This window comes from Prunus persica, chromosome G6 (genome assembly GCF_000346465.2).
Source record: "Prunus persica cultivar Lovell chromosome G6, Prunus_persica_NCBIv2, whole genome shotgun sequence".
Lineage (NCBI taxonomy): Eukaryota > Viridiplantae > Streptophyta > Magnoliopsida > Rosales > Rosaceae > Prunus > Prunus persica.
Window position 1 is genome coordinate 27,637,564 of NC_034014.1, and position 13,138 is coordinate 27,650,701.

The 13,138-nt window shown below is 40.0% G+C and overlaps 2 protein-coding genes and 1 long non-coding RNA gene across 3 annotated transcripts; 1 reads left to right on the plus strand and 2 right to left on the minus strand.

The window, feature by feature from the left end:
• LOC109949872 lies at positions 2,750-3,817 on the minus strand. The gene is made up of 2 exons (XR_002272179.1): positions 3,623-3,817; positions 2,750-3,541 (listed from the first exon to the last, which is right to left on the minus strand). It is a non-coding gene; the product is annotated as an uncharacterized LOC109949872 (long non-coding RNA).
• Positions 5,933-7,548, minus strand: LOC18773098 (peroxidase 5). Its single transcript, XM_007207649.2, has 2 exons — positions 6,948-7,548; positions 5,933-6,843 (listed from the first exon to the last, which is right to left on the minus strand). The coding sequence occupies exons 1-2, from the start codon at positions 7,161-7,163 to the stop codon at positions 6,076-6,078; spliced, it is 984 nt and encodes a 327-aa protein (XP_007207711.2). The 5' UTR covers positions 7,164-7,548; the 3' UTR covers positions 5,933-6,075.
• On the plus strand, positions 8,922-13,115 carry LOC18774600 (FACT complex subunit SPT16). Its single transcript, XM_007207091.2, has 2 exons — positions 8,922-9,295; positions 9,661-13,115. The coding sequence occupies exon 2, from the start codon at positions 9,673-9,675 to the stop codon at positions 12,886-12,888; it is 3,216 nt and encodes a 1,071-aa protein (XP_007207153.1). The 5' UTR covers positions 8,922-9,295; positions 9,661-9,672; the 3' UTR covers positions 12,889-13,115.

A 13,138-nucleotide genomic window follows, 5' to 3' on the forward strand; every position in this document is an offset into this window, starting at 1 on the left:
CATGGCCCTCAAAATCTCATAAATGCCCTGCTGCCAAGTCCGACGTCATCGAAGCGATTATCCAATAGGCCCAAAAGCGCTTGAGTTAGAAATAATTCCACACATCTCGTCATCTTTAGTTTCAATGTTCTTCCCAAAATTTCAATGAGCTAACCATAACCAAGCTTTGCAGGAATTTTCAACTTCCTCTTCTCACTTACACACATTCCACTTTAGGACGAAATTAGAGAAAATGCTCTTCAATCACGATCTGGTTAGCGCCAATGAGAATTGGGAGGGAAATGGCTTAGAAGGACGAAATTGCCATCAAAATAGGTTACACGTGAGCCTCACGTGGTTGGGTTTGACGCAAGATTGGATGAAATCTCATAAAATCTAAAGGTATGTGTGAAATTGACGATTTTAATTAATTCGGATGCTAAATTGGCTGACTTTTTAGTTCGAAGAGTTAAGTTCAATAAGGGTCCTAATTCGGGGGTCTTTCAGTAATTTTCTCTAATGAAAATGCTAAGAAAATTAGTAAAGTTCACTCGACTAGAAAGTGTAATTTGGCCTTTATTTATTAAAAAAAGATTAAAAGTAACTTAACACAATTCCATGCACTCAAATAATTAGGTAAAGCACATCTCAGACCCCAAAATATTAACATGGACTAAACAAAAACCACCATCTCATAAGTTGACTGTGAGCAGAAATCCAACATTCTCAACCTCTCAAAATATACTCAACTTGCGAAGAGACTTGTACACATGAAATTTAGGTTTATATCGTCTCGTAGGAACAAGGGATCCGCGTTACCAACAATGCAGTCGGTCACGAGCTTCCTGTCGCGAGGAACAGGGGATGCATCAGCCTTGTCGCAAAGAACAGGGGAAGGAGCAGCCAAATTCCATGTATAATCGTTTTCAAAGCCCACCGCCAACGTGTTCACTGGGATTTGAGTGTCACAAAGAGGAGGCACATACGAATCCGAAACTGCAGTAAATGTGTATGAAGAAGGACCAGCCAGCTTCGCATTCAAATCTTCAATATCACTCAAGGCGCACCAGTTCTCGCCCAACCCGATGTCATCAGCCTCAGAAGCAGGAGGAATGTCTTGTTTGTGATTCATGGTAAGCCTAAAAGAAAAACAGAAGGAAAAATAAATCAAAGCATTTATTCTGACAAAATAATAATAATAGTAATAATAACAAAGCACCTAGCAGTTTAGATATTCTCAATAGCAGACCCAAAAACAAAAACACCACTCTAGATATCATACCAAAAACTCTTTGAGGACGGTTGAAGTTGTTGAAGGGTTTAGACAAGAGAATTTTCCGATACTATGTCAAACAAAATATATGAGAATTTTGTTTTGATATGTATTGTTCTCAAATATGAAGGTATTTATAAAGAAGTACAAAAATGTGTTAACTTTAAAAAAAATATAAAATATGAAATAAATCTCAATTACAACAGGATAATATAAACGAGTAAGTAAGACAATGTAAACGGGTAAGTAATATATAAACAGGTAAGTAGGACTATAAGGATAGAGGTATCCTTGTTCGTAAACCTCTCGAGGAAAATCGTTCTGCTGCCCTCACAAAAACACATTCCTCACGCTCATGGCAACTCATTTTCTTTCTCTCCGGGCACAACTCAACCTCACCCAACAATCCTTTTCGGTAACCTTTTCCTCTCTAAACTTTCCTCCCTTTCTCTGTGATCTCATCTCTAGCTTGTTATACAAGTTATATTCAAATCCACAGGCGATGCCTTCCGACTTTTCGTTCTTTCTCTCTGTGTCTAGGGTTTCGAACAAAAAATCAACAACATGATGAATAGCAACGTCAATTGTGAGCCTGAGCATCCAATTCCAAACAAAACTCTGGCTCTTCGTCGGCGAAGACGATGAAAAAGGAAGCAAAATAGTAGAAGTAGATATCTTCTCTTTCTGGAGGCCCTTCTCTAGATCCCAAGGTACCTTCTTCTCTTGTTCTTATTCGTCATATTTTCATGTATCATATTTAAGATAAAACTTAAAAACAAAAATAGAACTTATGTGAAGATCATCTTCCTTGTGTTCTCTGCCTGGGTAAAAGTTTGATTGGGTGCTATATGAAATCAATGGCTTAGTCTGAGGGCACCACTAGACCAGTAAAATCAAACTATTTCATCATTTTGTAATAATTTTTCTAGCTAAATTTCCCATATAAGATAAATTCCATTCTCGAGTTTTCTAAAGTATGACAAAGCCTTGTCGCCTATGAGCCTTTGCATAACTGATGTGCAAGAAGCTTGGCCGGCAGTGGAATCTGCTTTAGCAGAGTTTGGCATGGCATGTGAATTGGATATGGTACATTATAACAAAAGTTGTTTATAAATCTATTGAATTTATTTTCATTTTCGTTTTTGCTGCAGTCCCGTATGTCAATCATTTTTTTCCTGGAAACAGATCTAAGTTATTAAACTCTAAACCCTAACCGCTTGGCTCCGTGAAGAGTCAAACTAAAGACGTGTCTGTAATGCTGGGAACATGCAAAATCTCTTGTATGGTGTGCGGGATGAAAAGACAAGCAGCAAGAACTAAACTCGATCTACCAACACTTTATATATGCACCTTTTCAGGGATAGCCATGAGAAGTTTCTTCACCCAATATGTTAAACAAGTAAGTGGGTCCAAATGTAATGTGAGAAGTAGCTCTTCGAATAGGGTAAAGCACGTCTTCCAGCTCATGCTCATGGGACAAAGAGATTACCAAGAAACTAGTGAAATGAGGTGACTCTTCTTCTTCATTTATAGGGCTGCTACAATAACACACCATCACATTTATCAACCATAACATATATAGATAAACTAGTACAACGTGTGGCAGCCAAGTGAGAACCCTAGCTCGGTAGCTACATCTTCTGCTAGCATTACAAGAACTTTGAGCTGATCACCCAGCACGTTGTTCTAGACCCAGCAATGAACACCCCCACAAACCAGAAAAACACACTAATTAAGACTACAAATTAGACCTAATGAAAGATTTCAAACAGACCACTAAAACCAGATACAAGTAGCAGACCTGGTGCAGCTAGCCAAACTAGTCTCTGAGTCATGGGACTGAGCCACCAGTAGAAAGAACAGCAGGGATAGTGGGGAGGACTGGGGCACAGCAGGGAGAGTGCCGGGTAGTTGATCGATGAGTGTCGGTGATCTCCATCATAGTCACTTGCTTACACTGCGCAGGAGGGTTGCTGCTGTGCTGTGCCCTTTATCAAACAGATGATAGGCAACTCTTGCACAACGCCATCCAGCTTTTTGCAGAGGTCAACATATTTCACTCAGATGGAGGATTCCGACATTGCGGGGGTCAATTGACCACCTTTGCACTAACGTGGGTCTGCCCCTGGTAGCATCACTACTGATCTTCAACTTCTTCTTGCTGCTAACAGCATCACCAATTGATCTTTTCCTATTTGCCATAATTTCATTGAACTTGGCTTTCAAGTCCCGCTGAGCTTCTTCCAACAGCGCACACAATGAATGAATGACATCGTCGTGAATATTGATCTGTATAGTATGTAAAATTTTACGGTGCCTGAAAAGGACATCAAAATCATGAACGGTAAATTCAAAACAGATCATATGTACTTATCCTCTGCTACAATTGCACTAGGGGATGCATGTGAAGGTGGTGCACCATGATCCAATCCCTCATCCTCCATGTTTTCTTCCTGCACGTTCGGGTCAATGCCCAGAGATGCATCAGTACCAGTTGGTGCACCATGATCCCATCTCTCATCCTCCACGTTCTCATCCTGCGGGTTAGAACGTGCGGCTATACTATTGAAATATAATCACGCGTATAGCCGCTAGGCTATGCTCCGTGTTTCTTTAAAAATTTTTATTCAAATTAATCGTATAGCCGGCCGGCCATACTCGGTGTTTTTAAATGTCTTTTCCAATTAATAGTATAGCCGCACGGCTATACTATTTTTGGGTCTATTTTTTATAAATAAATAGTACACCCGCTCCCCTACTTTTAAACATAATATATTAAAAGAATATAGAACGGCTATACGTGTTTTTAAATTTTTCCTTAAATTAATAATATAGCCGCGCGGCTATATCGTTTAATATATTATATTCAAAAAGTATAGCCGCCCGGCTATACTAGGGTCCCTATTTTTTTAAATTAAAAAAAAATAAATAAACAGTGGAATGATGTTTTTAATCTTTTTTCTTTAAATAAAAGGCCAAATTACACTTTCTGGTTGTGTGAACTGTACTATTCATTGACTTTGCATTTTCAGTCTCTGTTCTTGTAATATTGGAAATATTAGTTCTGTAGTTTTGTTCATGTCAAAATCTCAGGGAAGATGGGCAAATGTAAGATGTTAATTTTTAATTTCACATGTAACAGAATTTCACCTCCAGCCGATATGTTAAACAAGTAAGTGGGTCCAAATGTAATGTGAGAAGTAGTTCTTCGAATAAGGCTCATGGTCACGGGACAAAGCGATTAGCAAGAAACTAGTGAAGTGAGGTGACTCTTCTTCTTCATTTCTAGGGCTGCTACAATAACACACCATCACATTTATCAACCATAACATATATATATATATATATATATATATATATAGATAAACTAGTACAACGTGTGGCAGCCAAGTGAGAACCCTATATCCGTAGCTACATCTTCTGCTAGCATTACAAGAACTTAGAGCATGTTGTTCTAGACCCAGCACTGAACACACCCACAAACCAGAAAAGCACACTAATTAAGACTAAACCAAACACAAATTAAGACCTAATGAAAGATTTCAAACAGATCATTAAAACCAGATACAAGTAGCAGACCCTGGTGCAGCTAGCCAAACTGGTCTCTGAGTCATGGTGTAAATGGGACTGAGCCACCAGCAGAAGGAACAGCAGGGATAGTGGGGAGGACTGGGACTGGAACACAGCCTCCAGGGAGAGTGCAGAGGCCTGATGGTCCAAAGCTAACCCCAGTAACAAACCCTGGAGGGCCTGGGAAGATGCCTCCTGCAGCTCCTCCATAGAAGTTCTGAGGCTCATCAACGCCCTCTCCATTCTCATCATGACTCTTGATCCGCCTTCCTCCTTCAACATGCAATGCAGCAACCACTAGGATAGTGGTCAGGATCAGCATCACCTTATTCACTCTCTCCATGCTGACCTTTTGCTGCTTTGAGCTCTCTCTCTCTCTCTCTCTCTCTCTCTCTCTACAGTTTTGAGTCACACTCTAAAATTTGTTACAGGGGTGAAGGAAGATCATGACAAACCCACCCTCCTTCTTATAGTACAAAAGATCTCCATTTCAGGATAATCAAAATAACCCTTTTCTCTTAATTACCATACATGGAATAGGGATGCTTGCCTTGCTAAATGCAGTGGTTTAACTTATGGGACTTCAATTAATTCAAGGTCATTTTGGAAAATTCAAGTGACTGATATTTAACCATGGTAAAAATGACACTAACTAACCATTTTTCAGTGAAGTTATTATTAGGTGTAGGTGGGGAGATGCCAACTGACCATCCCTCCTCCATCCCTCTAGTGGGATTTTATGGCATTGTTGTAGAATTTATGGTGGTACCTAACACAAACTGAGATGGGTAAGAGCCCTTAAATCCCAAGACATTGGCATATTCCTTGCACTTTATTACCTCTGCAGTTTAATCTACTGACCTGCTTTAATTCATAAACCTACCACACTGAGAACAGATGTGACTTGGCAGAAAGAGGGAAAATTTTAATATTCAATTTCACTGAATTCAGTCTTTGACAAGTTGGGTTGGACCAACAAATTAGTTTAGTTACTTTAGTACAATTCTTTTGGTTACACATGGTATTATTAATTCATTTGTTTTAATTATTTATATGAAGATGTTGATTGCCACATGGTTGAAAGTTCAAACTTAATGCATAGGTTTGCGATTGGAGTGTTTATTAAAAATTAAACACAAAAAGCTTACTAATAAACAAGTTTAATGAATCAATTTCATACAATTATGTGTGTGTGACCAGCAAAACAAAGCTCCAATTTGATCACGGAGCCAATAAATCCCTATATATGTGTTCTAGTTCACAACCTTGCAGTTGTTCCTGATCTCACCTTGCCTTCCTGTGAGGACATCAATGGAGCCCATTTTCACCATGGCTGCTGCAAACTTATTAGCCCAAGCTGCACCAAATCTGGCATTGTTCCTCACAATCCCGGCTGTCGAACGGCTGGTAAGAAGAGTTTGATCTGATGTAAGCAGGCCATGATGGTTCTTCAAATCAGTATAGTACTTGTTGTCAAGCCTATTTGGTGTAAGAACATCAAGTGGCACCGTAACTCGATCATTGTTTGATGATCGAGGGCACTTCTTTTTCAAGTTTCGAGCAAAAATGGGATCCATTGAAGGGTCTTGTGGATGAGTAGCATTGAAGAAATACAAGCGATCAGAGAAGGAAGAACAATGTGACACGCCAATAGAATGTGCCCCAGATAATGTGACCATTTCATCCAAGCTAAGGCCTTTTCGGGCGAAACTATCCTCAAGTTGCTTGGCGTTGAAGGAAGGTGGGGGGAGGTGCTGCGTAGGCTCATCTTGGAGGGAAACTCTTCCATCTCGCCGCCCCGAAGGCACGTCATAATTTATCCCACCAACTTTGAGTGCACTGTCACGAGCAGCAAATGCAAGGATGTCAGCACATGACACGGTTTTGGGGCATTTAGCTTCAATCTCGGCCTTGGCCTCATCGATCACTTCAAAGCCTCTCAAGCTCGGATTGTTTGCTGGATGTTCTTTTTCGGATGGTTGTCCAGGAGTTGAATCAAGTAGGATAGAGGCATCACAACCCTGAAACAATAAAGAACATATATGTTAGTTGTGATTAATTATTAGTTCTAATATACTTAATTATAAAATGTAGAATATTATTCATGCATGTGAATGAAGCTTACCCTAACAAAGCAATCATGGAAATGCATTCTGATGAGGCCAGCAGCTATGCCTGGATTCTTTGCCACAGCTTTGTTCACAGCTTTTCTCACAATTGCCTCTGCAGAAGGACAACTCCGTTGATAGAAACCGACTTTCGGAGCTGCTGATGCCATGAAGACCACCATAAACATGGCCAAAAAGAATATCAAACTCATTTTTAACGTTGCGGCACTCATTTTCAACACTTAAATTGGATCAAATGAATATTGTACTGAAAGATAAAATTATATGAAAAAAGATGAGGAAGTGAGCTGTGGAGAGACGGAGATGATGGAAATAGCTGGTCTTAATTGCATATTTATAGTTTAATTAAGAAGAATGGTGAAGTATGGATTTGGTAAAACGTGTGTAGCTATAGCTAGCTGCATAGCACAAACTTGACGCTGTCGAAGTTTGAACAGTTCCATTTGAAACCTGCATGGTTGGAACTTTCAATGTTAATATTTTTTTTTTCTTTTTTTTGAAAGATGTCAACTGGCAATGAAGAGGATGATTAGGAAACTTCCCAAGCACCACTTGCAAATCACAAATAATACTCATAGTTAACACAAAGATTATAGCAAAAAGAAACAAGCTTGGTGAGAAATTAAAAACCATCAAAGAACTAGATTTGGTGTTTGACCAATGCTTCAATCAAATGATATCTTGTTGAAACGAGCAAAAGCAAATAAAATATTTATATCCTGACTAAGTCAATGGCATTGCATTGCAGGCCTCCCTTTCTGTTCATTGGTGATGACTAAGTAAGCCAAGCAACCCAGAAAACAAAACAAATATATTTAATATAAAAAAAAGTTGGTAAGCGACCAAGCAAGTATGACAAAGACAGCCATGGCATTAGATTAGATGTTAACCCTTCTTTTGTTTTGAGGGACACATTCTTATCAGATTTAAATTTCAATGACACGAGCCTGGTACTGAAAATGTTCACATGCATCATAAACATGAACTGATTAAGCGAGTTTGAATTGGACCAAGCCATTTGAGTTCAGTCTCAGGAATTGGACTCATTCATGCACAAATATTGTGTTGGTTGAAATATAAAAGATTCCAAGGTGCTTCACGCCTGCCCTATTGCATTCGATTTTGATCATCCTTTCTCGTACATTAAAAAAATCCTAGTTTAAACTACATATTTGTTTCTATTGGCTCGTAAGATGAAACCACACATTTGTTTATGTTGTTGTAAGTAGTATGACTTAAATTTTTTTAACTGGTTATTTTGACTTATGGAGGGTTAATAACAGAACACAAATAATGAGACATAGGAGATTAGGATAATTACCAAGTTTAATGAAAGGTTATAATTTGTTCATTAAAAAAAAAACATTGACTCGGTTAGTTGGTTTTTTTTTTTCCTTTCAAATTTGTCACAAAATTGATTTGATGGCTGACCAGTGACCACCACTGCTTCTCAGGAACACAATCACATGCCCACCAAACACAATCTAATAAGACTACTAATCTTTGTTCCCAAACACAAATGTTTGTGGCATTGCCAAAATTGTAGCATAGTAAATACCAAATTGTAACAAGAAGATAGTAATTATTTGTTTGTTTTTTTCTTTTTTTTTGCTACAATTAAAAATAAAATTGCATTGTTTGAGAATTAAACTTAAAATGGGAAAAATCAGAGAATCGGACGGTTCACCGCTCATCATCACAGGTACTTATTCCCATCAAATCATGATTTCCCGCCTTATTTTCAACACAGCCCAATGTCTTTCCCGCCACCGCTTAAGCGAAACGACGTCGCGAGGCCAAGCGCCAAGCACCTGGTCCTGTTTCCCTCTCAAAGAAACGACGCCGTCATGCTAAAAACCCCTTGTCCTGACAGAACAGAACCAAATCCCCCAAAACACCCCTCTAAGAAATCTCAATGACCGCAAAAAACGCCCTACAGGAGAAGTCATAAGGCTTAATGTCCAGTCCTTTTTCGTCACAACAGAAAAAATCAGTTTCCTTCAAGTCCCTCTTCGAGAGCCCTCGAAAATCATAAATCTTTCACTCGCACTCTGGTTCAAAAACCTTTCTTCTCTAGTTTTTTCATTTTCATCGTTTTTGTTATCCAAAGCAAACCCCTTCAAATCCCTCTTTCTCTCTCTCTCTCTCTCATCCTTAGTTCTGAAACCCTAAGTTTTCTTTCTCACTCTATCTCTTTCTCTCTCTCTATATATATATATTTTCTTTTTGGTTAATTTTATCGGGGACTTGTCGCCGCCAAGCCCTAGGGTCCGAAACCAGAACCCTAATTCACATTACGAAACCGCAGAAGTTCGCAGAAGGCTATCTCTGAAGTTTCAGAAAGGTGAGTTTCTTGTTCTTTTTTCGCTGCTTATACATGAATTAAGTGGTTTTCGCAGTATTTTTCTATGTTTGGGGAAGGAAATAGGAAAACCTAATTTGTTCATCAGTTGAAGATTTATGAACAGAAAATTAAAGGGGGACGATAACAATGATGCTCAGGGTTTTGCTAGATTTTCTAAGACTGGCGATGGCCATAGAATGCGAACTTACGCGAAACCCTAATTTACAATTTGGCTTTTTAGGGTTTTATAGCTAAACTATTTGAGTTTATTTTTGAATATTGAGAAAGTGTGAATTTTTTTTCTTAATTTTTTTTTAAAAATTTAATTGGCAGAAAGTGATTAGTTGGCTCTTTGTCTTATGTAGAAATTGTTCTTAATGGCTGATCATCGAAATGGAAATAGCCAACCTCCTAATGGAAAAACCAGCACTGGAGCAGGAAGTGCCTATTCCATTGATGTGAAAAAATTCAGTGAGAGATTGAAGTTACTTTATTCTCACTGGAATGAACATCGATCTGATTTGTGGGGTTCTTCTGATGTTCTTGCAATAGCAACACCGCCAGCATCAGAGGATTTGCGGTACCTTAAATCTTCAGCATTGAATATATGGTTGGTAGGTTATGAGTTTCCGGAGACGATCATGGTTTTCATGAAGAAGCAGATTCATTTCTTGTGCAGCCAGAAGAAGGTGTCTTTGCTAGAAGTTGTAAAAAAGCCTGCCAAGGAAGCTGTGGGTGTAGATGTTGTGATGCATGTGAAGGTAAAGAGTGATGATGGCAGTGGTTTGATGGATGCAATTTTCCATGCCATTCGTGCTCAATTGAAGGCTGATGGCCATGATACTGCTGTTGTTGGACACATAGCAAGGGAGGTCCCTGAGGGAAATCTCTTGGAATCATGGTCTGAGAAGCTGAAGAGTGCAAATTTTCAGCTAGGTGATGTAACAAATGGGTTGTCTGAATTGTTTGCTGTTAAGGACAATGATGAGCTTGTGAATGTCAAGAGAGCTGCTTTCTTGACTACTAATGTCATGAATAATATCGTGGTTCCAAAGCTTGAGACTGTTATTGATGAGGAGAAGAAAGTCACCCATTCTTCTTTTATGGATGAGACAGAGAAAGCTATACTGGAACCCTCTAAAGCTGGAGCAAAGCTCAAGGCTGAGAATGTTGACATCTGTTACCCGCCGATTTTTCAGAGTGGAGGACAGTTCGATCTCAGACCCAGTGCTGCCAGCAATGATGAGTTGCTTTATTATGATTCTGCTAGCGTGATCATATGTGCAGTTGGGTCCCGCTACAAGAGTTACTGCTCAAATGTTGCCAGGTCTTTTTTGATTGATGCTACTTCATATCAGAGCAAAGCATATGAAGTTCTTCTCAAGGCACATGATGCAGCCATTGGCGAGTTGAAGCCTGGGAAAAAAGTCAGTGCTGCTTATCAAGCAGCCATTTCTGTGGTGAAGAAGGAGGCTCCTGAATTTCCTGAATTTGTATCTAATCTGACAAAATCGGCTGGGACAGGTATTGGACTTGAGTTCCGTGAGTCTGGGTTGAATATTAATGCAAAGAATGAACGGGTGGTTAAAGCAGGCATGGTGTTTAATGTGTCACTCGGTTTTCAGAACCTGCAGAGTGGTCGCAGTAATCCAAAGAACCAGAACTTCTCTTTGTTGCTAGCGGACACCGTGGTGATCAACAATGACAAGCCGGAGGTGGTGACAATTAAAAGTTCTAAGGCTCTTAAGGATGTGGCATACTCCTTTAATGAAGATGAAGAAGAACCTAAACCTAAAAAGGCGAAAGTTGAGGCTAATGGGACGGAGGCATTGATGTCTAAGACAACCCTGAGGTCAGACAATCATGAGATTTCAAAGGAGGAACTCCGCAGGCAGCATCAGGCCGAACTTGCTCGTCAGAAAAATGAAGAAACTGCTCGTAGACTTGCGGGTGCTGGATCTGGGTCGGGTGACAATCGTTCTGCAGCGAAGGCTTTAACGGATTTAATTGCCTACAAGAATGTAAATGATCTCCCTCCTCCAAGAGATCTGATGATTCAGATTGACCAGAAGAACGAAGCTGTTCTGTTGCCTATTTATGGGAGTATGATCCCTTTTCATGTTGCCACTATAAGGACAGTTTCCAGCCAACAGGACACCAATCGGAATTGTTATATCAGAATCATCTTTAATGTGCCCGGGACTCCTTTCAGTCCTCATGATGTAAACTCCTTGAAGAACCTTGGGTCTATATATTTAAAGGAAGTTTCATTTCGATCCAAGGACCCAAGGCACATAAGTGAAGTGGTACAGGTGATTAAAAACCTGCGAAGGCAAGTTGTGGCCAGGGAGTCTGAGAGAGCTGAGAGGGCAACACTGGTTACTCAGGAGAAACTCCAACTAGCTGGTAACAGATTTAAGCCAATAAGATTGTCTGACCTTTGGATTCGACCTGTTTTTGGTGGCCGTGGAAGAAAGATTCCTGGTACTCTTGAAGCTCATGCGAACGGGTTTCGTTTTTCTACCACCAGGCAAGATGAGCGTGTGGACGTAATGTTTCCAAATATTAAGCATGCTTTTTTCCAGCCAGCAGAGAATGAGATGATCACTCTCCTCCACTTTCATCTGCATAATCACATTATGGTGGGCACCAAGAAAACCAAAGACGTGCAATTCTATGTTGAGGTGATGGATGTAGTTCAGACCTTGGGAGGTGGAAAGAGGTCTGCCTATGACCCAGATGAGATTGAAGAAGAACAACGGGAGAGGGATAGGAAGAACAAAATCAACATGGATTTTCAGAGCTTTGTGAATCGGGTGAATGATCTTTGGGGGCAGCCTCAGTTTAATGGCCTTGACCTTGAGTTTGATCAACCTCTGAGAGAGCTTGGTTTCCATGGTGTACCTTATAAATCCTCAGCGTTTATTGTCCCTACTTCAACCTGCTTGGTTGAACTGATAGAAACTCCTTTCCTTGTCGTCAGTCTAAGTGAGATTGAAATTGTGAATCTGGAAAGAGTTGGGCTTGGACAGAAGAATTTTGACATGACAATTGTATTCAAGGATTTCAAACGGGATGTTCTTCGGATTGACTCGATCCCTTCCACAGCGCTTGATGGCATCAAGGAATGGCTCGACACGACAGACCTCAAGTATTATGAGAGCAGGCTGAATCTGAACTGGCGACAGATTCTGAAGACAATTACTGATGACCCACAGAGCTTCATTGATGATGGAGGTTGGGAATTTTTGAATTTGGAAGCATCTGATTCAGAATCTGATCACTCAGTGGAGTCAGACAAGGGTTACGAACCATCTGATGTGGAACCTGAATCGGAATCGGAGGATGATGCTTCTGATAGTGAATCGCTTGTGGAGTCAGAGGACGAGTCGGAGGAAGATTCAGAAGCAGACTCAGAGGAAGAGTTGGGGAAGACATGGGAAGAGTTGGAGAGAGAAGCTAGCAATGCAGATAGGGAGAAAGGGAACGAGTCAGACAGTGAGGAGGATAGGAAGAGAAGGAAAATGAAGGCTTTTGGGAAGTCTCGAGCCCCTCCAAGTAGTAGCATCCCAAAGCGGACCAAGTTGAGATAGATTGTGCGATTGTTTGTTTGTCTTAGCCGTTATATTGAAGTGGTTGCCTGACCTAGCTTGGAACTTTTATTTTCTACTAGTTTGTTTTTAAGGAATTTCCTCGTCATTTTGGTCTTCCTAAATAGATTATGTTGCAGACAAGACTTGACCTTTTGCTTGTAAATTGATAGCATGATTAGCATCCTTGCTGGAAGTAAAAGCTTTATCGTCTCTTTTTATGGTTTGTATTTCTGTAGATTTTCGATTGCCC